The sequence below is a fragment of the Urocampus carinirostris genome, chromosome 13 (genome assembly GCF_059441175.1).
Source record: "Urocampus carinirostris isolate Australia breed hairy pipefish chromosome 13, RoL_Ucar_1.0, whole genome shotgun sequence".
Taxonomy (NCBI): domain Eukaryota; kingdom Metazoa; phylum Chordata; class Actinopteri; order Syngnathiformes; family Syngnathidae; genus Urocampus; species Urocampus carinirostris.
Genome location: NC_142361.1, coordinates 5516475 through 5543427, shown reverse-complemented (window position 1 = coordinate 5543427; position 26953 = coordinate 5516475). Strand labels below are relative to the sequence as shown.

Here is a 26953-nt window from a genome sequence, read left to right as displayed (position 1 = left end):
TGGCTTTCTTGAAAACAATACATTTTTACATTTAGGCACTCCTGCAATCATCACACTTTTTCTGTTACAAACTGACCCCGGCCCCTCATCAGAGAAGGGAAAAGCTATGTGGCCCTCACAGGATAAAGTTTGGGGACTCCTGAATATATTGATTCATATTATATATTTGTCGCCGATTTACAATTTCAATATAACACTAAATTTTGGGGACCCATAGATATCTGTTGGGACCCATAGATTTTTGAACATGCGAGTCCCCGGGACCCATAACTTTTCAGAGGTAGAATGAACACTGATATATATGAGCATATGACAAAAGACTAGTTTTGGCGGTGCATTTTATAATTCGATGTGCCTTGAAAGTGTAGAAAATACAAAAGTTGTAGGTAAGGAATAAAAACGATCAGTGCAGGATCCGTTAATCGATCCTAAAAGGTTCAGCTGAGCTTATTGGCATATTTGCTTTGCAACATTAGCCCCACTCTTAGCAGTGTCAAATTTTGTGAATGAGGAAGTGAGTGAATGCAATGCAGTGATAACAGCCCGAGGAGGACTCCCGCCCTCTTCCGCTTGCTGACGGACAGCTACAATCTTTTTAGCATACGTAGCTCCGCCTGCTCCATTAGCCAGCGTTTGTGTATGTGTGTGTTTGGTTTGGGTGGGGGCTCGGGGTAGACCCCCACGGGGTAGATGTTAGAACAAATTTGAGGGGTGTCATATATTACACGCCTGGTGACATTGGGGGTTGGTGTTGGATGACTAATGAATTCATCTAAAACTGTGGCATTACTACATAAGTCATCTTCCTTTTACTTCTCATATCGGTGATAAAACTGAGATGGCAAAGGGGCTCATAAAACTTTAAACATTTTTAACTTGGCACACAGCAAGTAAAAAAAAAACTGCTCCATAAAGTATTGTTTTAAATGGCTCTTTCGCTGGAGAAGTTGAAAAATTAAACACATTATATACAATTATATATATATGTGTTTGGACACATTAGATGTGCAGCTAATTATTTTCAAAAAATGGAAAATAAACCTGAATAGTTGCTGGATCAATAAATCAAGATAAAGAATACGTATAAGACAAATTTCTTTCGTACTGATTTCCTATTTTGAACTATTTTATTTTGTAAATGCAAATGTAATAAGCAGTTTTTCCTACCATACTATTCTTTCACAGAGAAGACTTTTAAGACAATATTCCTGGTTATAAAATTATATGCAAAAACAAAAACAAACATATTAAATAGAATAAAAACAATGAAAAGGAGCAAGTTCATTTTATTTTTCTTATGTTAAAAAAGTGTTTTTTGAAAGAAAAAAAGTGTAAAAATAAAGTCTTGAAACCGACACTAAGTCCCCTTTTCCACATAATTGGTTCCACAAGCTGGTGCAAATTTTAAGAACTGGATACCATCTTTCCCATTTTACTTTTTTGGAACCATCATCGAAGGACATTTGAGGAAGTTCTACTTAGGCCTTTACATGACTATTTGTCTAGGTATTTTAACCATTTTGTGTGTCCGTGTATTAAGTGGTTTTGGGTTGTAGGCCGGGAATAAAGGAGGGATTGTTTTGTCTTATCCTACAATAATTTTATATCTCTTTTTGAGTGGCAATTTATTGCATGAAAAGTGTTTTACTAATCAGTTATATTTGATTTGTTTTGAGCAGAGGGGCGTCGTACTGTGATTCACCAAGAAAAGTTGGACTAGCGTTTACTCCACGGAGTCTTCGCCTTTCAATTGGATGTTTGGTTGGTTTACTTTGGACCAGTGGTCAGCAACCACCGTGTCACGGACTGGTACTCAGCCGTGATTCATCTAGTACTGGGCCGCATTGAAAGGAAGCCTTGTTTTTTTGCTTATTCTGTATTTTTTTTTTTTAAACACCCTGAAAACTCAAAGCTTGGGTGTGCGTTATACATGAGGTCTTACGGTAGTATATTTTCATATTTTAGCAATAATTGATCAGTTGAAAAAAACCCACTAACCACATATGCTCAACATTGGATGCATTGTTTATCGAACCTCGATCACGGCAAAGAGAGCGCCAAATCCTAACCAATAGACAAATGGGAATGTAGATGATGTAGGAAAAGCATTGGATTTTATCTCATCATCACACTATTTTTTTCAGTTTCATGTTCTTCAACTTTGTAATGGAGCATTACGGGAAATAGTTCAGCCAAAACAACATTGTAGACCGTGGTAGCATGAGTAAAAAATGAGGGAAAATCGAATGGTTTTTTTATGTCATCAAGATCCCAAGCGATTACACAGTGGACTCAGGCTTACTATTATTCTTCTTACTAATATTATTATTGGGCAGGGGGCCAAGAATTTGGTCAGCCATTGAACCAATCTGTGATACAGAAAAGGTTGCAGACCACTGCTTTAGATGCAGAAACGAAGGAGAGATAATGTGATGCGATGGGAAACTCTGAGATTATTCCCTGGTCAAAGGATCAGGTTTTGGCCTTTTTAAGCATTCTAAGGCATGACAAAATCAGGAAGCAGCTGGAAAGAGCTACACAGGATGAAACGTATAACCGACATGAATCCTTTCTCTCGTGTCCTCACTTTAATACACCTCTCTTGCCCTTTACCTATAGTACGCATGGAAATTAAGTAACTAAATCTATTTTATTTCATTTAATGTCTACAAGCTTATGTAAAAATCGTCAAGTAAAATGAGCTACACATGGCTCCTGTTTACATTCATTTTAGGGGAGAATTGGAGAACTGGAACAAAAATTTAAATGATTCCGCCCACTTCAGGTTTAGGGTTCATACACCTTTTTCATGGCCAAATTCAAACACTCCTTAAGGACTTTCAAAGACAAAATTTCAATTTCTCAAGTACCATTAAGAGAGGAAATCTAGCGTAAATCCTGTATTTTGCAGACCCACAAATATGACTGTTATATATGCGATTATTAATCTTGCGTGTGTATTTTTCAAGACATATAATATTTTTATTTCGATTAATTGCAAATATATTTGTGGTTCTGAGCAATAAACGTATAAACTTCTTTAAGACGATCTCTCCCCACGTCGGTGTTTGGTAAAATGACGGTAATATGTAACCTACATTATCAGTTGCAGGAAGTTCTTCTGATTACAATTTACCACTGGGAAAAGCGATCTTAACTTTTTTTGCATGGACCATAGAATGTCCCTAATTGATACGTAACTCCTTCAGTAATACAAATTTCACAGTGCCCTGTTTCGGTGTAACATGCATCTGTGCCATTTGGCACAACCTGTGGATGCGATGACGCTTCATCGGACAACTTCATACAAACCAATGTCAACTGCTGTTAATCACAAAGGAAGAAAGGCAATTGCAAAGTGAAGCCACCAGAGAGCAGTCAGTGTCTGTGACATTTTAAGGCAGACTTGTTGTGAAACATGAGAACAATTTCAGAGATTCACAAGCACTTCACACAACATCCAAGCATTTTTCGATTTGTGAAAACACAATATTAGAATTCAAGCATTTTAAAGGATTTCAAGCACCTGTACAAACGCTGCAGGTCATCCGCCGCCAGCCTAGCCATGTGGAGAGGTGCGGCCCCGAAATTAGATAGTCGAAAATATGCTTAAGTCTGCACTACAACCAATGGAGAACTTTTATTTCCCACTTCAGCTAGCGTGTATACATAAATTGACGATGTTTCGTTTCATCATTTAAGATGTAGAATTACTGTTTTAAGTTCAGTCAGAGACTTGAAGGTTTCATCATTAAAGTGGGTAAAAATAACGGTATCTGCACAATGGCTCAACACACAAACTCTAATACACGCACAAACACGCAAATACATGCACAAATACACGCACTCACACGCTCACATTGTAATAGATATTTAAATGGAAATGTATTGGGATAGACAGCTGTTGGTATTTGTAGCCCGGAGTGCTGATTACAATAGAGAAACGGGGAGGAGTGTGTACGGGGGTCCGGTTGGGGTCTATTGCTGGAGGCAGGGGGAGGCAAGAAGGGTTAGGGGGTGGCCGGGTGGCCGGCAGCTGTGTTAGCAAGTGAATGGCGTAATTACCAGGGCCAAACCTCCGTCATTAACCTGCATTGTCCAACATCACCAGCGGTGTTACCATGAGAAAGACGCTGTTAATTGAGCGACCAGGCTGCCGATCTGTAGACACACTGTATAATTGAAATTAAATAAAATACAGAAGAAAAAAACAAAACATCTGAATACAAACAGATGTAATATAAAAAGTTTTTACCTTCTTCACTCGCTACTATGATTTTCTACTTCACAACAAAAATTGACCTGTCCCGTGATACAGAAGAAAACCGGATTCCTATACACATCCAATCAACACATTAAACTATTGAGGTTTTTCCCAACAATTAAGTATGAGAAAGTCATTCTTATACATTGGAATGTTATTTGGCCATCACATAGACTGCATCATTAAATATTCAAATTTTTTTTAAAACAAGTGGTTAAGAAGAGGTAATCTTGTAATTCAAAAGTAAATACCTAAAATCAAACAAAACTAAATACTTAATCATTGCACTACTGCACTATTCAAATTCTGACTAAGAATGTGCACACTTTTTATTATAAACCTTATAAACTTAAATATGCTTACTATTTTACCTAGTTATCATTTGTTATTTGTATTTTGTGTCTAATTTACTCCATATTTTAAAATATGGATGACAACAATAATAAAAAATATTGACCATATTTATTTGTGAATAAAGCACATTTTTTTTAACCTAAAAAGAATGTTCATACCCGATGTTTTACAATATCACTGACCACAATCGCATTGGATGCAACGGGAATAGAACCCTGGTTGCAGTTAATATAGATGACACACCCGAAGGCATTACTGTAGGTTTGATCTCATTATAACACTTTTTTAAATTCACGGTACCAGAGAAAGCCGCCCTGAACGATATAAACGCAAAAAAGCGCAACGAGGGAAACAACATTTCAGTTCATCTGATGATGAATTGGAATTTGCAGGACATTAAATAAATACCGTATTTTCCGCACTATAGGGCGCACCGGGTTATAGGGCGCACCCCCAAAAAAATAGTTTTTGGTCCTATATCTTCCAAAGATAAGGCGCACCGGCTTGTAAGGCGCTACAATGGGAACGTCGACAAAACAGTCAGATGATTCAGTCAAACTGATTACCCCCTTAACATTCCCAAAGCTTGCAAAGAAGCAAATACGTGTCGTAGACACGTGCGGATGCGGTGTCCGTACGATGTCACTCAAATGCATCATTTCAAATATCATTCGGAAGGTTAAAGTCTTGGGATTCAAGAAATGCCATCCATTCCTTAGTTTCTATTTTCTTTTTCGCTCACAACTTTACTGTGCATATGACAAACACTTGGAATTGAGTTTAATTCACTCAACTCATCACAGCAACATCAAGATCGTTCTAAAACAAGATACCGGGAAAATATAAAGCCGCATAGCTCACCTAAGTTCTCACGTTCAATAATGATACGCAATCATGGTCTTCTTACGACCGTGAGTGTAGTAAATCCAGGAGAGTAAAATATTTACAAATAAAGACTAATGAAACATGTTTCTTTATGGCGTACTTTAGCAAGCTTGCTATTCAGTCATCTTTTTCGGCCAATTGCAGGGTTTGTTTTGGCCCTCTAGCCTATCCGAGGCTACGAATAACTTCAGCCGATAGCGATCGATTTAACGGATGATTGACACATCTTTTTCGGCCAATTGCAGGGTTTGTTTTGGCCCTCTAGCCAATCCGAGGCTCCGAATATCTTCAGCCGATAGCGATCGATTTAACGGATGATTGACACATCTTTTTCGGCCAATTGCAGGGTTTGTTTCGGCCCTCTAGCCTATCTGAGGCTCCGAATAACTTTAGCCAATAGCGATCGATTCAAATGATGATTGACACATTGGTTAGCCAATGAAACGCCGGTATATAAATCCCAGCATACACCGCGGACTACTCCACGTTCGGGGGAAAATCGAGTCGGTGGCTGTTGCGTAAGTTGCGAGACCTTGCGATTTAATATTGAGCCATATATAAGGCGCACTGTATTATAAGGCGCATGGTCAGCTCTTGAAAAAAATTAAGACTTTTAGGTGCCCCTTATAGTGCGGAAAATACGGTACATTGTAAATTAGGTGTTGGTATTGTGCTCATAGTTTACATCTGGTTAATGCCCACACATCGTAAAGAGAATGTGTCATGATGCTTATTCTAACCAAAGAAAAAGTCAAATGAAATCTTAAACCGATTTTTAATAAAAAATCAGGGGTCTGTCTTGATAGGAATAAAGGTGGTTCATTAAAAAAGAGGGCGGGTTTGGGATTTTCAGAGAATACTATAAAACCAAACACTGAACATGGCTCACACTAACTGGTGGTTGGCCAGGCACATCAAATAAAAACGTGTGTCATTTTTGATGACAGTAAATGAAGTTTTTTAAGCATTTTACATATTTATGCAAAACCAAACAATATATCTTTTATAAGTATGAAACTACGTATGGAGAGAAGTCTGGCATACAGAGTCACAGTGTGGTATGCTGGGAGCAGACATGGCTGCCAGCCGCTATTGCGAAATGTGAAGCACATTGTAAAGCGCTTTGGGAAGTCTTCATTGACCTGAAAAGCGCTATATAAATGCAGATCATTTCATTTCATTAGAGCAAATAAAATCTCAGAATTGTATCCATCTTGATAAATAAAACAACACAAAAAAATATTTCAAAATAATATGTAAAAAGATGTTAAATAAAAAGAAACTGAAGCAGACACATGGTGTGGAATAGATCACACACCAGTGAACACATTATACTTAGCTGCTGTGTTAAAATAAACCGCAATTTCAAATAAAAGTGCTTTACTCTGTAATCTGCTATGTTTGGGAGTTTGAGAACAAAAACGGGCAAAGAGTAGAATTTGGGAGTAGTGCTAGTGCGTGTGCATGCGTGCACGCTGCGAGGAGTTTGGGGGGCACGCAGGCGGCTGATGAAAGCATTGGCGGGATGCTCCAATAAAGAGCAGATTAACATAAGCGGACATTGTCCACCTCTCAATTCTCTCTCCTGGGTGAGCCACCAACCTCCCCCCACCCCCCAGTTGCAGACCCCCAATTCTCACTCACTGAAAATGTTAATCGGCCCTTTTTGCTAGCGCGCCAAGGCTGCATGAACGAAACAGATTGAAAAAAGCGGCGAGAAAACAAAGCGAGCACAACAAAATGTAACTTACACGTCCCTAGGCAAGTGGCTGCGCAGCCCCCACGACCTCCTTGAGCGCCCCTCTCTCAAACGATATCCCCCCAACCCCCCTGTTGACTCCGTCCACCCGGCTCGTTTTATCTGAGGATTTTCAGACAATGCCTAGAGGATCCCGTTCCCTAATCTTCCTAAAAATCCCCCTTTCATCCCCACTGTTAAAGAATGTATGAAAGGTTGACATGGAGCTGGGGAACATAAGAAAGAGTAGGTGGAAGAGGAGGAGGGAGTATGTTTTTTGGGGGGAAGGAGTAATGCACATCTGGGAGGGTAGTGTCACCGCACTGGGTGCAGTACTGCGTTTGCCTGCGCTGACTCTTAATTAAATTGTTGTGTCGCTCAAACATTCAAATGGCCACCGGGATTAACGGAAAGCGTTGGAGTGAAGGCAAAAGGGAAGGGAGGGTCTTGGATGGGGGCTAATCTGTGTTCTGACCCGGTTGAACCTCAGAGTCACACACACACACACACACACACATTTTCACACAAAACAAAGCAGAAAAAAAGTCTTTGTTTTGTGCCCTCAAAGGCAAGCAAAAGGCAATAAGTTTTTAAGGCACTGATCCTGAGCGGTCTTTTATTCTCCAACCTTCTATGCCAGGGATTCCCATACTGCAGGGGGTGTTCCAGATTAAAGGTGTCATAGCCAAAACTGAAATTCTTAGCGATCGTGGTGTCTGCCATCTGGCTGGTTCTCAACTGGTCTGACTACAGCACCAACCAGTCCATCATCTAATGACAAGCTGCAAATTTCCAAATTATTCTAAGGAAAGAATAGTGCAGTTAAAAGAAGAGAGAGTATAATAGGTTCACCTTTTTTTGTTCAAAAAACAAAATGACCAGCAAAACCGAAAAAAGACTTCAAGTTATTTCATATAAGCAAACATTCCATATAAGCAACAACCTAAAACTGCTTTAAAATAGCCATATATTAAATAAAATTCAAAATATTAATTAAGGATGTACTGTTCCTATACATTACAATTAGGAAAAGATTTTGGGTTTTGTCCCATTATGACAATTTCTTTAATCACTGCTCTTAACATTTCGGGAAAATGTTTTTTACCCAGTGAATCTCTGAAGAGCAGGAGGACGCTTTACACTAACAACAACGGCAACCAATGTAGCTGAGTCAAATCAGGAAACTTCTCCTGCTACAGGTATTCGTGGAAACCTGTATTATCATACAGCATTTTTAAACAATTGACTATACCTTCTAGCAGCGCTTCAATAGCAGACACTCGTATACCATTTTTGTAATTCACAATTACTTCATTCTTAGACTTGATTGCTGTTGGCACCGTTTTCCACTTTTTCGTCTCCCCTATCACCATCTTTCTTAGGATCCATGATTATGGGCAGAAAAATGAAATGAAACCAAAATGATCTCAATAAAGTGAGATGCGGTCCCTCTGACTGAAGACGTAGAAGAGACTGAGCTGTCTACTGTTAAGGAGTGTAAACACCCTCCATTTTTTCTTATTCTGAGCGTTACATTGCAACGGCATCAGTTTTTTGTCGGATAACAATTTGTGCACAATGTTATTTTAATGACCATTATTTGAAATGTATTCCTTATGGATCCCAAAAATGGTACAGACATGACTTGATAATAGAAAATTATCATTATCAGTGGGAATGTTTTTCATAAAGGCTGTTTGAACACAGTGGGACATTGTTAATAATTAATAGAGAAAAAAATTCAACTTTCAACTTTTTAAGAACACCTCAGGAGACGCACAGAACGTTCAGGGACTACTCGTAATTTTTCAAAAAAGCTCTTCTTTAAGCAAAAAAAAAAAACCTTTTGGCTCCTCTCAACTTTTTGTGGATATACCCAATAATATTGAATGTATTTAAGGGATAATAGTTTAGGATGCTGTAAATGTAAGCAAAGTAAGAGTAAAAACATTTAAGAGTGTAAAAAACGGTAAAGTCGTGATTAAAAAGCCACAACAAGGGTCGTGCAAATCCCGGGTTGGGCCAAGCGACCAGAGTATTATACCCTTCGCACTTTTCCTCGTGTGCCTGTCGGAAGATTAGAGCGGTTATCCCATTAAAGTTGCTAAAATGCCATTCTTGTGTCTTTAAGCCATGCGCCGGGGAGGTCAAAATGAGTCCGCCGGCGCTTACAAGGCAGCCACGTCAGTAATCTGCCCAAAGTTACAATGATTACGGCTAAGCTTCATCAGCAGAAAAGAAGCAAGCCATCCTAATATACTCAAAGGTGTTCTGTGAATTTTTATTTCGGGGCCGGAAGCAGCGGAGCAAACGTGGACATGGAATATAGTGCATGTCGCCCAGCATGAATCTTTAGTAAAAGTCAAGACGGATAGTGGATTAACACAACTAAAAAGTTCGAGTCATCAGACATATTAAGACACAGTCGTTCGATACTCATTTGCGGGATAATCTCTAATAGAGTGAGGGTGACTCATCGATTTCTCAATTTATGATACAATAGAGCACAATAAATGCTACACTTAAGTGCACACTCCTAACAAATATAACTTCCAATACTGTGCCAGTGTTCATACACTCTTTTCATTGTCAAATACAAGCACTTTCTCAAGACTTACTAAGACAATTTCCCAATTTCTCCAGTACCATTAAAAGAAGAAATTTGGTGTAAATCATGTATTTAGGATAGCCATGAATATACAGTAATCCCTCGGTTATCGCGGTTAATGGGGACCAAAACCACCCGCGAAAAGTGAAACGCCGCGAAGTAGCGACGACCCTTCAAAAATGGTTAAAAAAAAAAATAAGAATAAAAAAAATTATTCCATTTTATTTTTTATATTTTTTAGACCTGCAAAGCTCTGAACCCGCAAACGTGGAACCAAGAAGTAGCGACGCCCCTTCGAAAATGCTTAAAAATAAAAAAATAAAATTATTGTATTTTATTATTGTTATTTTTCAGACCCGCGAAGCTCTGAAACCGCGAACGTGGAACCGCGAAGTAGCGAGGTCCCACTGTATCTACTATTCCACTCTACAATTACAACCCTTAATGACGAGCGCCAAGCAGGGAGGCAATGAGTACCAATGTTGTAAGTCTTAGGTATGACTCGGCCGAGGCTTGAACCAGCGACCACCCAGTCTCTGAGCAGGCGCCCTACCATCTAGGCTACCGAGCTCGTTGCACTCTATATCCAGGATTACAGAAGTCTGATTTACAGGACTGTTGATGGATAGCGCTTTGCTAAACATGCCATTCAAGCAGTAGCAGATTTACTTTCCAGGCACATCAAGTTAATTGTTGCACAAACAAGCTTGACCAACTTCAGATCTAGATATTAACCGCAAGCAAAGCAAGGGTGGAGAAAAAAAAGGGTGGAGTTTTCGTTTGGGATTTAAGTATTTATGTATGCCTCTTTGTGTGTCTCCACAGAAGAATAGAAGGAAAGAGTTTAGATATGACCACCATCTTTCACAGGCATTCAGGTAGGTTACGCTTGATGTAAAAAATGCCCCAAAAAAGCTGACTCAGCACTTTTTGTTTTGTTAACTTAGCAGTTTTTTCCAGAAATACATTCCCCTCTTTCAGGCCACAACAACATTGAATTTCAACACAATGTCTTGCAGACAGAAGGGTTGAGCTATAAAAAATGCCAAAAAGTTGAGTCAGCACTTTTTGTTTTGATGACTCAGCATTCATTTTCAAAAAGACATTCCGGTCTCCAAGGCCAGAGCGACATTAAATAGAAACGCCTTTGCTGGGGTGCTAAGCTTTATGTTACGGGTGAAGGAATCCCATTTCACTAGGGTGCGGGAGACAGTAGACTGGGGTGTGTGTGTTTGCTCTTTAATATATAGCCGGGGTCCTCAAATGAAACACGCCATTGTTTACAGGCAGTCAGGTAGATTACCCCAGATGTGAAAACTGCCAAAATAAGAAAGGAATTATTAGGCCAGAAGAGTTTTGCGTCTCAACGCAGGTGATGCTCTAATGGCGCACAGCTTTTTCCTTGAAATCATTGGGTTTGACTAATTTATCCATAGATAGTAGCTAGATGCTACAACAACAGTATCCACCATTTCTTTCATTGACATTTACGAAGGATATGCCTTGGGTTTAAGCATTCATGTAAAATGAATAAAAGCTACGCAAATAAGTATGAACACTGCTGTTAAGAGCCAGCACCTCTGCCCTGATAAATTTAACATTTAACAACAGTTTTAAACTACTCATACAAGCCAATAAATACGCTTTAACTGCCAAAAAATTATGTATAAATATAAACCGGAGACACTTTTCTGTCAACAAAACACATTATATAACTAAATATTTTGCAACTAACAGGAGCACATTCCTGGTCGAACAATTTCACATTTACATGAATCTGCTGGTTTTAGTAATTCATGTGTGCTCGTGACCTCAGCATTGTCCCTTTGCCTTGCTTTCGTGGTCGCATTGAACGTTAATCTGTAGAGATGGAGAAGCATTCAAATATGTCATGTAGCCTTTACGCTCAAAATCCCCTTTTTGTATATGCGTCCTATTTACCCACAAGTCCTGCTTTGAAAACGGCGGTATAATCTGCCACAATGGCTGCAATTATCCCAATAATGGTACTTATAGCGTGGCCACAAAGCTGGCCGTCACCTAGTGCCATGTTTGATAAGAGATAAACAAGTGGCAAGGAGGAGAGGAGATTAACATACATTTAAAAATCGCATTTGGCGGCCGATAAGATTGAAACTGTTTTTTTCCTCCCACTTTCTTTAATCTCTTTTTGTGTCTGCCAGGAGACAAGAACAGAATGGATTGGGAATCACAGGTTCCTGTATATTACATGAGCAGCCTAACTGCACACACCTTTACTGATTAGACCATTAATGGATTAGAATAAGGACTGCTCTATGTACATTTGGGGGCGTATATCGTTTACATGTTCACAATAGTGTAAATGATTGTGCCGTGTAGTTTATAATTTCGATAAAGCACAAACATGTAAGGCACTAAAATGTTTTTTTTTTTTTTTTAAATTATATTGCAAATTTTAAGAGTATAAAAAAATAGGAATATATTTAATACAACCCTTTTAGAACAAAAGTCAAGAGAGTTAAACCAAAAAAGCAGGGTTGTAACAAAAATATAACAAGACAGCTAAAGTACCTTCCATTGCACAATATTTTGACAATAAAGTCAGTAATGGCAACAAGTATTAACTGTCTCTTACTGGCCCTGTTGCCATAGTAAAAACGGATTTAGAGCGTCTTGTTCGGGAACAGTAACGTACTTGGATTTTTGGTTGCAGCTCATTGGGTTTTAAAGGGTGAGCTTCTTTCAGGTGTTTATGACAATTTGTTGTGTTGGCACGGTCGCAGGCCAATTTGCCACACAAATGCAACCTGGGATTGTCCTTTTCTGTATTTGAAAAAAACAACAAAAAACGGCGCTGCGCTTCCTGTTTGCCTATGTCGCATTTAGTTTTGGGTTAGTCTGACTCTCTCTGCTGTTTGGTAGGGAGGATGCAGCAGTAGGCCAAGTAGGGTAACATTCTTAAAGTGTGCCTGTCAGTTACACATTCAGGCATAAAATTAGAAAAAGTGCTGGGTGAGGGATAGAAGAGCTGCGCTAGCTACATAGATAAGCGGTGCTCTGAAGGTATCAGTGAAGGAGCAAAGTATTGATCCCAAGACAGTAGTATCGATCCAATTCAAGCACTTATCGATAATATTGATCCGCCGACCCCTACTGTACGGTGACATGTTACAGGTTGACTCCGAAGTTATGAGAAACACTTAAATGTTCTTATTTAGATAAATATACAAAATTATAGAATATGTGGGACTCATCTGAACAAGGTTTTCTGTCTTCACTTAAATTCAATCAAACCAAGTGAATGGATCAATGTTTTTATTGATATATGAGAGTAATGCATTGCTGTCTTATTCCACCCTGACAAAACTTTAGGCTGGAAGTCAATACAGTAATCCCTAGCTTTATTGCGGCTAACTTTCCATGGTTTTGGATAATTTGCGTATTTTCATCATGCATTTTGTTGAGCAGCACACAACACACAGCAAATGTCATCATAGGGGCTGGTTGCAAAAATATTTGTGTGTGTGTGTTTGTGTTGAGTCAGCGTGACCGTCTGTGTGCACGACTTTGATAGGCTGGTGTGGACGGGCACACAAGTCACTGGGTCCACCAAAAACAAACTGCAAAGCACAGCGACAGCAAGTATTTTAGCAGCTTGTTATAATATTAAGAAATTCGTCAATTAAATGGGACTCTGAAGAAAGTCAGAAGAGCGCAAAGAATTACTGATCACCACCGGGTGCTCTGTGGATTGTTATCAGGTCTGGGAGAGACTGAGGCGGCAGACGGAAAGAAAACAAAAGCTGGGCCGCGGGTTCAGCCCAAAGCTATGGCAACGTAACACGCCACCCCTGCTAAGTTATCATATTTATTTGCGCCCATCAAAAACAATAACTAAAATTTTGTGTGTGCATTATACACTTATGCAAAAGGTTTTACCATATTTGTAGGATGAATCTTATCCACTGTATGTAGTGATACAAATTACATATGAAAAGGTATTACGTTCTATCTCATTATCACATGTCAGTCACTGTCATTTGTCTTTGGTACCGTGCGTAAACTTGCGCGACGATGAGATGAAATTTGATGCCTTTTAATGAGTAATGTACATCACTAGTTGTCCATTGGTTGGGATTCGGCAGGCTCACAGCCGTTATCCGGGTTCAATTCCCATTGCAAGTTCGAGCTAAGAAAGAGTGAAACAAAATGTATGCCATTTTTGAATCAAAAATAAGGGGTGGTTGTAACGCACAAGTGTGCATAATACACGAATAAATATGGTAGTACTTGTAGCTGGTATTGATGGTCGTTAATATACAAATTGGATCCAACTATTTGACTAGAAGTTAGGAATGTGAAAAGGCCCGTTCGGGTGATCGCCTGTCAGTATATTTGGATCTGCTCCTTCATTATATTCCATTATACTTCCAAGTTAACGCGAAGAATATTGCTGTGAATACTGATTTTTTTTGTGTAGTCTTACACCAATAATGTTCCCGAAACTCCTCTGCCCCCACAAATTACCCCCTTTAACCGCACTGTATTTGAGTCACAAAGCAGCATTTTCTATTAGGCGTAGAGCCTCCCCAGATGCCTCCAAAGTAATTGGGGTGGTTAATTTATTTACTCAGCGGCAGTTCACAGAACATTAAATAATAGAGATAATTGAACAAGAATTGTCAAGTGTCTTCTGATATCACACACATTACAGCAGGGGAGTGTGCACGCATCAAACTCCCATTTCCATGCGCCCATTGTTTGTGGTAATTAAGTACACAGATTTATTCCTTGGTTGCCTTCCAAGCTTTTGGCTGGCGCCATTGTTGTCTTCTATTAATATGTAATCAGTAAATAGTTTAATTTCCTAATCAGCGGTTGGAGAATTCACTTTCTAACAACTCTTAATTACTGCAGGGCTCTAATGAGCGTGGCCCGATGGCCAATCAGGAGGTAGGTGCTGGGGCTGAGTTGGGGGAATTGGAATTCCTGCGACAGCACAGCCCGTACACTAATGAACTTGTTATTCTTGCACCGCTGGGAGCGCTGTCCTTCACACATTAGCAGTGGCATTAGCACGCTGCTAGGCCTATACTTGGTGAATATGGATAAGGCCTATTGTCATACACTGGAATATTTGAGTATTTTAACACCACGCGTGTGTTCGCTCACAGTACGAATGGGGTTCATTGTCTTTCTAAATAGGTGGTGAGAGGAAGGGAAACCTCATTATGCGAGACTTCAAGTCAAATGGATTAAATTCCGGCTTGTTCCTGAATAGGAGCAACAGGTTTCTTTGAATATTTTAGAGGTTTTAAATTGTATTTTTTTTATCTTACAGTAAAACAGTCGCGGGTCGTGTTTTCGCACCTAGTCATTCTATATGGCTTTTAGTGATTTGTCGTTCTCGAACGAACCGGCTCTATGATAAATATGCATGGGTTTTTTCAGGGATTCTGTGTTGACTTTAAATGTACTGAGTATAAGAAAGACTAAAATTGTTTTGTATTTTATCTTTTTTTGCAAATCTGCATATATTTAAAAAAATACTGTGTTTTCAGGAATAATGGGTTTTACATAACTAAGTTTATTCTTGTATTTTATAGTTTATTTGATCATACATATTTCAAATTAACATTTTGTTGTGTGTTTTTCAGAAATTCTGAGTTGCTAGACATTAAAGATGCTTAGCATCAAAAACTTAAAATGAGTTAAAAGTTCACTCTCGGTTAAAAAAATAAACGCTAATCTAATTTAGTAGAATAGTAGATTTTAGACCTTTGTGCATTAATGCCCCCTAGCTGAAATTTCCTTACACTTTTTAACAGGCATGATTCAAAATCCGATTGGCTTAACCAATAATTATCGACACCTATATCATACCACAGCGCCAAGAATTGTTTGTAATGGCCTCCAGGCAGATTTCTGAGCCTGGAAACAAGTGAAGGCTGAAATGTGATTGGTTAAATGCTTAAATGTAAAAGCACTGATCTGAAAGCAGTGTAACCAGGGGTGAAAGCAAGAAAGAAATTTGACAGACAATTTAAGTTATTTAATAAGTATTCATGGAAAAAAATCCTGTCTATCACACCACATGCTTTAGGTAATTTTAGGCGAGCAAAGAAGGCCTTGCAGGCCCTGATAAGCAATCAACTAACTCTATACTTGCTGATTTAAGCTATGTAAAGGCCAGAATATCTTTATCTGCAAACAGCAGGGTTTGATGTAATAAAACATTGCAGTTTTGGAATTTTGATAAGTACCTTGGATGAAAATTGTGTATGTATGAGAGTTCACAGATTGCAACTTAATTTTTTAAACTCCAAGCACAAACTTCCTGTGCGGAGTTTGTATGTTCTCCCCGTGCTTGCGTGGGTTTCCTCCGGGCACTCCCGGTTCCTCCCACATTCCAAAAACATGCATTTCAGGTTATTTGGCTGGTCCAAATTGTCGCTAGGTGTGAATGAGCGAGTGAGTTGTCTGTCTCTGTGTGCCCTGTGACTGGCTGGCAACCAGTTCAGGATGTCCCCCTGCCCAAAGCCCAAAGATAGCAGGGATGTTTTCCAGCACCCCCGCGACCCTACTTAGGATAAGCTGTGCAGATAATGGATGGATGGATCCAAAATATTTTCAGGGGAATAACAAATTGGCCAAATGCTATCATGAGCCGTTTATGTTCAAACAACTAATTTCCATGGGAAGGCGCCAAAATATTTACTCTGAAGGCTGCAAACAGTAACATTGAAGGATAAAAACTTCAAGAGATACCTAAAAATACTTGAAATAATTAGAAAAAAAATCATAGTATGCAAGGTATCTTTTCTTTAAACTTGCATCGTTAAGTACTTAAAAAAGCTTTATGGGGTCTAAAAACACTTTTAAGAAGCAAATCCTATTGGAACAGTGTTGCTGGCAACCTGAGTAAAAATAGTGCGATAATGCATTATTGCATTAAAAGACAAAGTATATGTACAGTATATAAAGCCCAACGGTTATACTGCTCTTACAGTGGTCTTAATTTCATGCACTTTGTAGTCCTGTGTGCCTTATATATCACGATTTGTGTGTGCGTTTGTATGTGAGTAATGAAACAGCTGAACGATTTTCGTGATAATTTACAAAGTTGTACTTTAGGCCTCGCTAGGTGTTTTAAGCTAAGTTTCATGTCATGACATCCCCAGTAAATACCAACAAAATCGATAAAGATCTGCTTTCATCGTTTTTGGGATTGCGTCTTATAATCTGGTGCGCCTTGAAATACTGTATTTATTTTAGCCGAGAGATGGTCTTGTTCAAAAGCAAACAATGGGTCTTTCCTTTCTGTTCTAGTTTGCATCCCGTCAGGGCTTTACCCATTAAACAAATAGTACAAACTACCCCCCCCCCCCCCACAAATAAAACCCAAAACAAAAAAAAAAGGCCAAGACCACTCTTTTGTACTTGTGGGTGTGTACGCGTGGATTTGTGAAGTGTGACGGGGATTGCGTTGTGACCCCCGCCCTCGCCACCTACCCCTTTCCATCCTCCCTTCCTCATCCTTTTTGCTTCTCTTTAACTCACCCCCGTCTTCCCTTACACATCATATCAAGCAAGGCCAGATATGTACCAGGGCAAGCAGGGTGTGTGTGTGTGCACGGTTGAGCGCACTGTTCAATAGTGAGCGAGTGCAGGGTCGGCGGCTGGCAAAACCAACCAAACGGCGCTGGTGCAGACTTTGGGCCGCTATCACACCCAGTTATCGTTTCCCCCATGAAGGGCTCCCTTATCACCCCGGCCCAGAGAGGTCTCCCCCACACCCCTCTCTTGTAGGAAAAGGGGGGCTTCAAAGATTCCCTCTCGCGCAAACTCCTCACTCACTCGGTATATGTGTGTGTGTGTGTGTTCAATTTGGCAAAACATTTTTTTTCACAGCGTAATTGGGCTCGGGGTACCTGTGTCCATGAGATAGCGCAGCTTCTTCTCCACACGAGCTGCCCGGGTGTCGATGTGCCGCTGCTCACTCTCCAGCGCCGACAGCTCGCCCACCACATACTGACTGGTGTCTTTGAACGCTTTCTGAGAGGAGGTAAAAACACAGCAAGAGTGAGAGAGACGGAATGAGAATGGAGTGATGGAGGGTGCAACAAAATGAGTTATTTGAACCCCACCCTAAAAAGAAATGCTTTAATAAGATGATGGGTGTCTCTTGTTCTGTGATATTTGGGTAGTCGGATTTGAGATCGAGGTCGATAACTGTAAATTGGATATTATTGTTGACAGCAGACGAGCCATTAACTTTATGAAAGGCTCTTCCCACTCTGGCCACCACCTCTTTGACCTGTTGCCCTCTGACAGGCACTACAGGTCCTTTAAAACAAGGACAAACTGACTCACAAACCCTGTCTTCCCCATGGCCTTCACCAACCTCAACAAGCGATCAAACAGAAAATTTCTATTTTTTAACCTATTTGTTTTTTCATTGCACTACTGTTACAATGCTCTATTCATTCATTGCACTATTATTATAACTTAGGACAGTCTCTAATATTTACTACTTTGTAAACATTTTTGCCATTTATCCTGACACAAATTAATCTTATCTTTAATACATGATTATCCTAGATTGCCGGGTCTAACCTCGTTGCATACAATGTCTCACAATGTTCTTATCAATGACAATAAAGACAATTCAATTTTCGGATATATGTTGGTTATTATTTTCTGATGTTTTCTTTTGTATTAGGAGGCGCTTAATAACACACTCTGTCTCTTTAATCTCCTTCACCGTCGATGGCGATAATAATAAAAAACATGCCCGGATCTTGGATTAAATCATTTAAACTCAGGTTTGTGTTACAGGTAATGTGGAAATAAGTACTGCTTAATTTTCTTCAAAGCACAGTTTTTCAGTATTTACCTACTGATAAGAATTGATAAATGAAAAGCTAATTTTGTGGAATTAAATCATTTTAGATTTTTGTGTGTAATTTAAAGGAATTTGTAGATAATAAATTCAACTGAAGAAATGTATTTTTCCACCCATAGTCAATGTTGATTGTTTAGGTTCGGTGGGTGAGGTTTCTCTGTTAAAACACATTATTTGGGTGGTGTTGATGTATGTGTATGTATACAAATACACATATATTGCAGTATGTTTTTCATTTCGGTGTGAGCATGTTAAGTTAGCTAAAAATGGCTGAAGCCACTGGTGTGAAGTGCTTTGGATTGCATTAAAAATGCAGCTTGTTGAACATTATTACTAAAAGTTGTTTCGGTTTTGCTGTTCATTTTGTTTAAAAAATAAATATATTTGACCAAATAAGGTTTAAACTGCAAAATTCCTTCAGTGGAAGTTTTACTTGCAGCCTGTAATGGGTGCGATGGTGGGTACTTGAATCAGAACAGTTGAGAAACACTGTTTTAGAATATTCTGTTATAGAATAATTCTCTACTTCCCCGCTTAATTGGAAGAAGTATTGGGAAAGTTTGCTTTTTTTTCTTTGCTTGTTTCACACAGGCAAGCACTTTTACTTCCCTGCCTCTGTGTCAATTCCCAGTGGCCCTCCTCCTCTGGTAGCCTCCCTTTCCTTTCGCTCTATCGCCATATTTTTCTCCTTGGCAAATCAATTTTACACATGATCAGCCCACTCCCCTTGCCGCGCTCGGCCCGGCCGTAATTAAGAGCAGGGAAATTACCATATATATTATATTAATGCAAACATCATTCAGCAGGTAATTCTTGGCTGATCGGGATAATGGAAAGGTTCAACACCCATTAACCCTGAAGCCCGGGCTGCGGTGTGCATGTGTGTGTTTGTGTATGCGTGCGCAGAGGATGTAGGGTTTGCAATAGAGGCAAAAGGGCTGCTCGGAAGGAGGCAAGCGCATTGAAATTTTAGCATTGTGACGCAAACACACTCAAGCTTAAACAGAGGCTAAAAGGAATTAAGTGAGTGCAATGTGTACACACTCAAAATCAATTGGGAGGTTGAGGAAGGACAATGGGTATCCTTTACAAAAATAATAAAAAATCAAACAATATATATATATATATATATATATATATATGTATGGGCAGCACGGCAGTGGTTAGCGCATGTGCGGCACAGTTCATGTCTTGGGAAACTCCGGCGTGGGTTCAAATCCAGCTCCAGACTTCCTGTGCGGTGTTTGTATGTTCTCCCCGTGCTTGCGGGGGTTTCCTCCGGGCACTCCCGGTTCCTCCCACATTCCAAAAACATGCATTTCATGTGAATTGGCCGGTGCAAATTGTCCCTAGGTGTGAATGAGTGAGTGAGTTGTCCGTCCCCGTGTGCCCTGCGATTGGCTGGCAACCGGTTCAGGGTGTCCCCTGCCCACTGATTGCTGGGATGGGCTACAGCACCCCCGCGACCCTACTGAGGATAAGCGGTGTAGCTAATGAGATGAGATATATATATATATATATATATATATATATATAATATATATATTTTTTTTTTATAAACACCCTCCAAAAATGTATCAATCCAAAGTGATAAGCATATGAGCATTTGTTATTCCTAAAAAAATAAACATTTAAAGTGTTGTAGAATATTACAAGCTATGAATCACAGTTGTCGTTTTTGTTTTATTTTCCTGGGTGCAACTATTCAAACTACGGTACCTTTGTATACAAACTTAATATGTTCCGGGATCGTGCTTGTAGCTCCAATTGCTCATTTAACGAACAGCAATCAAACACGAAAAAAAAATCACAGGTAGTAAAAAGATGAATAAGATGGTGTGTGTATGTATGCATATATCCGAGCCATATCCCTCTAGTAAGGGGTGGCTAGCGTCAAAAACACACTCACATTCTTTAATAGGATGATATTAACAAAATATAACGCGAGCTTATTATGAGTCGCTGTAACGAAGGTATGTGAATGCTGCGTAGGTAGGAGTGACTGCGCACAAATGTTGATGATACAAAAGCACTTATTGTACACTTAAAATTAAAGTAACTTAAAATGAACGTGAACACACAAGTTTTTTACAGGACTTTTTTTTTTTCATTCCTCACCTTCTTTTGCCCTTTTGGCTGGACTTGCAACCCTATCACTTAAAAAAGGTCTATTAAAAAAAAACAATCCAAGGGGATTTGTGTCTGACTCCCCTTAAAAATGTAACAGTAATGCGTAAGGCAATTGTCATTAAATAGAGCTGCGGCACGACCTGTTGCCACTTTTTCTGGATGTTTTTTTTTCTCAACGGAAGCAGCAACTTCCCACCAATTGGTAAGCACCTCTCTAAGCTCTTTCCTGGTTCGTCCTTCTCTTCTCTGTTTTTTTGCAACAGGAATATAACCTCCCTCAGAAAATTCAGCTGCTTTTTAAACATCGCTTGCTACTTCCCGATTGTACTACTTGGTTGGGTCACTCACAAACACCGCACTCATGTTTTTCTACTACGTTTTGCTTTGTTTCTATTGTGATCATTCTCTTTTTTTAGTCATCTTACAAAAAGTCACAAAAAAAGAGATGCTGTAAATGTGATTAAAGAGAAAATTAACTTGCTGTGGAATACAAGTGTTTTATAGGTATAACCGAGGGCGTGGAATCAGGTGCCTGATGGTGGTAGGCGCATGGGCAAACTAGACTGAACTGATGACGGTGAGTGATCACGAGGGCTAAGCGGCCTCTAGTGGTAGCCTCTGGGACTGCTTGTGAACTGGATTTTCCGTCGTAAAGCAAGGTAGATTTTTGTTAAAAAAAGTATCCAAATTTTTGTCTGTAAAAGTGCTCGTATAGTGAGGTACCACTGTTTTTACAATTGTCTTGTGATTAAATAAATACTTGTTTTTTTCGGTCATTGATTATCTATCAGGTATTGAAACCTAGAGCAAAATATTAAGTTTTCACAATTAATGGGTATTTTACGTTTTTTTATTTATTGGGGGGACACCAGCAAATCACAGGAAGAAAAACATTTTAGATATTCAAGTAGTAGAAGGATCAGTATTTATCCAATCATAACTAGGAACATCCTATTCTTCAGCTCACCTTTGGAAAAAAAAAGGCAGTAAGTTAAATAAACAAACCTCTTCCTCAAATGGTCTAAAGATGTCGACCTCATTTTGCGACCAGTTGTGCTCTTCAGCTTTCTTCATATCCTCAGGAGCAGACCTTTGTCTTTTAACCTCTGCAAGAAATGGACAAAAATTAGATGGGACTCAGCAATGGAGTACACTTTTGGAGCGGGAACAAAACAAGCACAAAACTTCATTGAGTGCGGTTAGTGAACGCAATGAAATAGTTTATTTCATGACAAAATTTAAATGCAAAAACGTCTTTTTGTGTAATGACATTACTTTTCCCACTACTGTTCTAAAACCATGCATTCCTGGTTAAAGTTTGTCACTAATCATGCAAAACATTCGTTTGAATTGGTCTGAAAACAAGAATTCTGATCTTAATCCTCCTTTATGTAAATATAACAATTGTTAAAATGTCATTTTAATGACTTGTAATGGTACAGATGGACCTACCTGGTCTGTTGTCCACGTACTGACTGAAAGACTTAAGCTGCGTCTTTCTGACTGCAGACTCTTTGTTGAAGACCACGGGGCTACGCAGCCTTTCTGTGGCACGACGCAGTCTTTCTGCTCGCAACTGCTCTGCGTTATTCTGTATGAAGCACAAAATGAGGCCGGGATGCTGTTAGACTACAGGATAAAACATTACAATCATCCAATTTTATATAAAACACATTTTAAATGAAGATCCACCCTATCAACTTGAACTGGGAAGATGTAAATTAACTGGGAGACCACTAGTGACATAATGTGATAGGTAACTAAACCTCATATAAACACTTGTTGAAGCCTGTTTGTAATGAAATTGCTGTCTACACATCACTTCAAACTAGCTTAACTTAAAAAAAGTAGAATCTAAAGCGCTTAACCAGAAATAAAGAGAACACTGCAAAGGTAAGAAGTCTTGATGGCACGACATTGCTAGCATTGTTACGATGCACTATATTGTGAGGATGTACAATTCTTGTTTGGATGCACTATTCTTGTTAGGATGCACTATTCTTTAATTGCACTCTTATCTTAACTTTGGCCAGTCTTAAAGCACTACTTTATAAATATTTGGGCCTATTTTTTCTGACAGACTTTTTTCTTATTTTTCTCTTTAAAATATTCTGGAATGCAATGTCTAATCTTGTTGCATACAATGTTTTACAATGTATAATCAATGACAATATAGACAATTTAATCCCATGCAATTGCATTTTTCTGTCTGCTACCACAAGAAAAAGGCATGTGGCTCACTTCCAATATGGACAAACCTCAGAGAAAGACATTATGTCAATCTGGTCAATAAAAATCAACATGAAGTGGTATTTTCTTTTACCATACTTAATAGAAAAACATTAAGTGCACCAACACATCAAAATCCACCAGTGAGTTATGACAACGATTATGGTTACGTAGCTCTACTTATTCCTGGACGTCCACCCAAATGTGAGCGAAAAAGGTGACACTTTAGATATCTTAACCAAAATGTTTGTCTTTTTCGGCTAATACACATTCATATACAATTAAACTCATGTAGGCAAAACAACCTTAGCAACACTGTCTCACGGGTGAAGACACACCGTTGCAGTTCTAAAATCAACTTCTTTTCAATTTGAAAGAGAAGCCAGAATACATCTGCTCGCCATGATCACTCAATCGCATATGCGACCCATATGTTGCATTGTTCTGTCACGTGTCCCAAACCCTCCATTAATCCAAATGGATAACGATTTACTGACGATACGTTAAACTTAAAGTGCTAATGTGAAGCTACAAAGGCCCAAGGTCAGCAAAAGGATTTCTTGTTAAGATAAAAATTTGTTGGTCATTTTGATAATTTTGTTTTTAGTATTGGACAAATGCAAAGGAGATTTTATAGGATACCAGTTTCTTATTTTGATGATAATTGTCCACTGTTGTTTGTTGTTTTGACCATCACATCATTGTCACTACCTGTCAATTTGGTTGCCGTTCTTTGAATATCACACCCCTTAGGACTGATCTTTTTTTTTTTTAACCTTTAAAGTTTAATAAAAAGAGGGGTCTCTCCATAGGAGGGCTTATAGACGGGATACAATTCTCTTGTCTGAAAGCTTTCCCGGTCCTCCTTGCAAGTTCAAAATCTATTTATGTTTTCTCTTCTTATGCTGACTGTCTAAAGTTTAGACTTAACCGGGAGCAAACCCGGACCCTGAAAAAAAAACGGAGTGGAAAGGGATGGGTGCTGGCAGGCTTGGCCAAATTTAGGCACTTATAAGCAAATTTTCAATTTCTCCAGTACCCGGTATATTGGTCTCTTCACCTGACCACTTGGGCGCCACACATAGGAGGCGATGACACTTTACATGACAACGCCAAAATGATCATGACTCACTAGAGGAGGAGAAATAGAATGGAAAAGTGAAGCCACCAGATCCAGTGTTGATGGTGTTATTTTGAAGCAACTTGTTTTTTTTTTTCCTTATTTAATGTGTGGGGTATCAATCTGGAATGCCGAGAAACATGGCAACAGTTTCAAGCATTTACAAACACTTTACTGAAAATTCAAGCACTTTTTAAATATTGAAAACACAACATTAATATTCAACGCATTAGCAAGGATTTCAAGCACCTGTATGAGCTCTGCACATAACTCTGAGTGAAAGTACATACTTCAAACATGCAACACAATTGCGCACATTTGAACCTGTAAGCACAAACACACCTGCGTACAGGTCCCGATGCATAGTCTGCTAAAACGTGATACCTTAGGAACAAGGTTCCTTTATTTGTTTGCTTCAACATTGACAATACACGCACACACACCCACACACATTCGAGGTAGGAAAAAAGGAGTCAATTAACTTGACTTTCAACAAAACCCTGAGGCAGAAAATATATTCAAATTATGCAAAACGGGTAGAAAGGCTATTGTTTTCAAAGTGAGCATGTGTTAAAATGCGTCAATCTTGCTTCTACTGCTATCAAACATGCATAAAAAATGGCACCAAATAAAAATGCTTTATTAGCGCGTTTCCAAACGAGCCAAGCCAAGTGGAAAAAGAAAGCAATGGAGGCAATTGCTAACTCTTAATAGGACGGCCAAAAGTGTAATAAAGCCGACAATTAGGGGCAAACATGTTCTGCCGCTTGAGACGGCAAGAGATTGTCAAGCGCTGTGCAAACCAACAAGACTCGTTAACATCCAACTCACGACTCACATTGCAAGCACTTAAGTCTCCTCTTGTTGTGTTTGCTTTAATAAACGGCGAAAAAGCAATTGTTCAGTAACGCTTAGGCAAATCGTGTGGCAAAATACAATGAATGCAAGACTTGTCAATTTAAAATTCAAGCAGGTTTCAGGGCCAAATTCAAGCATTTTTTGAGGACTTTCAAAGTTAAGTTTTACAATTCTTCCAGTACCATTACAAGAAAAAATACAATGTGAATCCGGCATTTTGTAGAAATATCTGCAATTTACATACGGGATTCTAAATCTTACTTTATATGATTTTTAGATCTTGAGTAAATCGCAAATGGATTTTTTTTTAGACAAATATCTCCACGTATTGGCGTTCTGTAAAAATTACTTACATTTTCAGTTGCAGGAAGTTCTTCCCATTATAATTTACCACTGGGAAATGCTACCTTAATTTTTTGCATTGCCCATAATGAATGTCCATAATTACAATTATAATAATCATTATACTTTACATTTTAAAGTGCTTTGTAATTGTTGCAATAGTACACATTACATAGTGTCCTGTTTAAGTGTAGCAAGCACAAGTCCTCTTGGGCATGACCTATAGGGGGCGATGACGTTTAATGGGACAATGCCATACAAACTAATGCAAGCTACCGTTAATCAAGAGGGAAAAAATGCAAAGGAAAGGCAAAGCCATCAGGAAGCATAGTCGACGTCGTTGCAAAGCAGACTTGTGCAGAAACATGGCAACAATTTCAATGATTTACAAGTACTTCACATAAAATCAAAGCACTTTTCAATCTTTGAAAACACATTAAAATTTATGTAGTTTCAATGGTTTAAAGAACCCGTAATAACCTTTTTAAGGGGACTTGTGTCCTTTTCATAAAGTGTGTCTGCTGCTTCAAACCATGCTTTACGAGTAAAGCTTGAAGAAAGTTGTTTAGGCTCAAATACAATTATAAAAAAATATAACTATAACTATATATTGTATAATCTGTTGTGCACATTAAATATAATGTTTCAACAATATGAATCTTGCAAATTCAATACTCATGATGGTGAAATTTTATTTTGTTGGATGTAGCAGTTTAAATCAAAAGGCCCGATTATGTTTCCTGTATTGTTGGTTAATTCATAGTCCATACCAATATCTATTTGATTTGTGAACTAAAAATCAATAATTCTAAAACACATTATTTGCCTATTAAACTACACTTGGGCCTGAAATTATTTGAACAGTGACACAGGTTTGGTTATCTTAGTTGTTCATTCCAAAATACAGTCATGTAATGAATATGGTCTTAATGTGCACAATTTTGGCTGCAAATTGAGACTTTCCACATTCAAATCAAAACTATGGTATAGGAATTAAAGCCCTTTACATTATTTATACCCCTGTCATAAGAGACCAAAATAATTGGACTAATGACTCATAGGGCTGTAATTGACTCAAAAGGCTCCTCCGTTGTTAACATGTCATTAATTAAGAAGTGAAAAGGCCTGGAGTTGATTGTAGGTGTGTGGTTTTGCATTTGGAAGCTGTGGTTGTGACCACACTTCATGCCCTCAAACGAGCTCCATGGAGGTGAAGCAGAAGATGGTGAGATTAAAAAAAATAATAAATAAAAAAAAATAGAGGTAGAAAAGCCAAATCAATTGTTTGGTATATTCCCCCCCAAAAAAGAATGCCGAACACTCCCCATGGTAAAGAAAAATCAATTTACAACATCTACTGAAGTAAAGAACACTCTCTATGAAGTGGGTGTATCTGTCTCTAAATCTACAATAAAGAGAAGACTTAATTAAAGTAAATACAGAGGGTTCACCACTAGATCCAAGTCATTTGTCAGTTCAAAATATAGTCTGGCCAGACTTGACTTTGACAAAGAAAAAAACACTTCAACAAGCCAGCC

General features: G+C 38.7%; 1 protein-coding gene across 5 annotated transcripts in view; it reads right to left on the bottom strand.

Moving 5' to 3' along the window:
• Nucleotides 1-26953, bottom strand: part of ehbp1 (EH domain binding protein 1) — a 278859-nt gene that overhangs the window by 35407 nt on the left and 216499 nt on the right. For all 5 annotated transcript variants that reach the window (XM_088351022.1, XM_088351026.1, XM_088351024.1 and 2 more), the window contains 3 exons: nt 22319-22457; nt 21872-21972; nt 17763-17886 (listed from right to left, as the gene is read on the bottom strand). In XM_088351022.1, coding sequence (XP_088207148.1) covers nt 17763-17886; nt 21872-21972; nt 22319-22457 — 364 coding nt within the window. The remainder of the gene's footprint in view (nt 1-17762; nt 17887-21871; nt 21973-22318; nt 22458-26953) is intronic.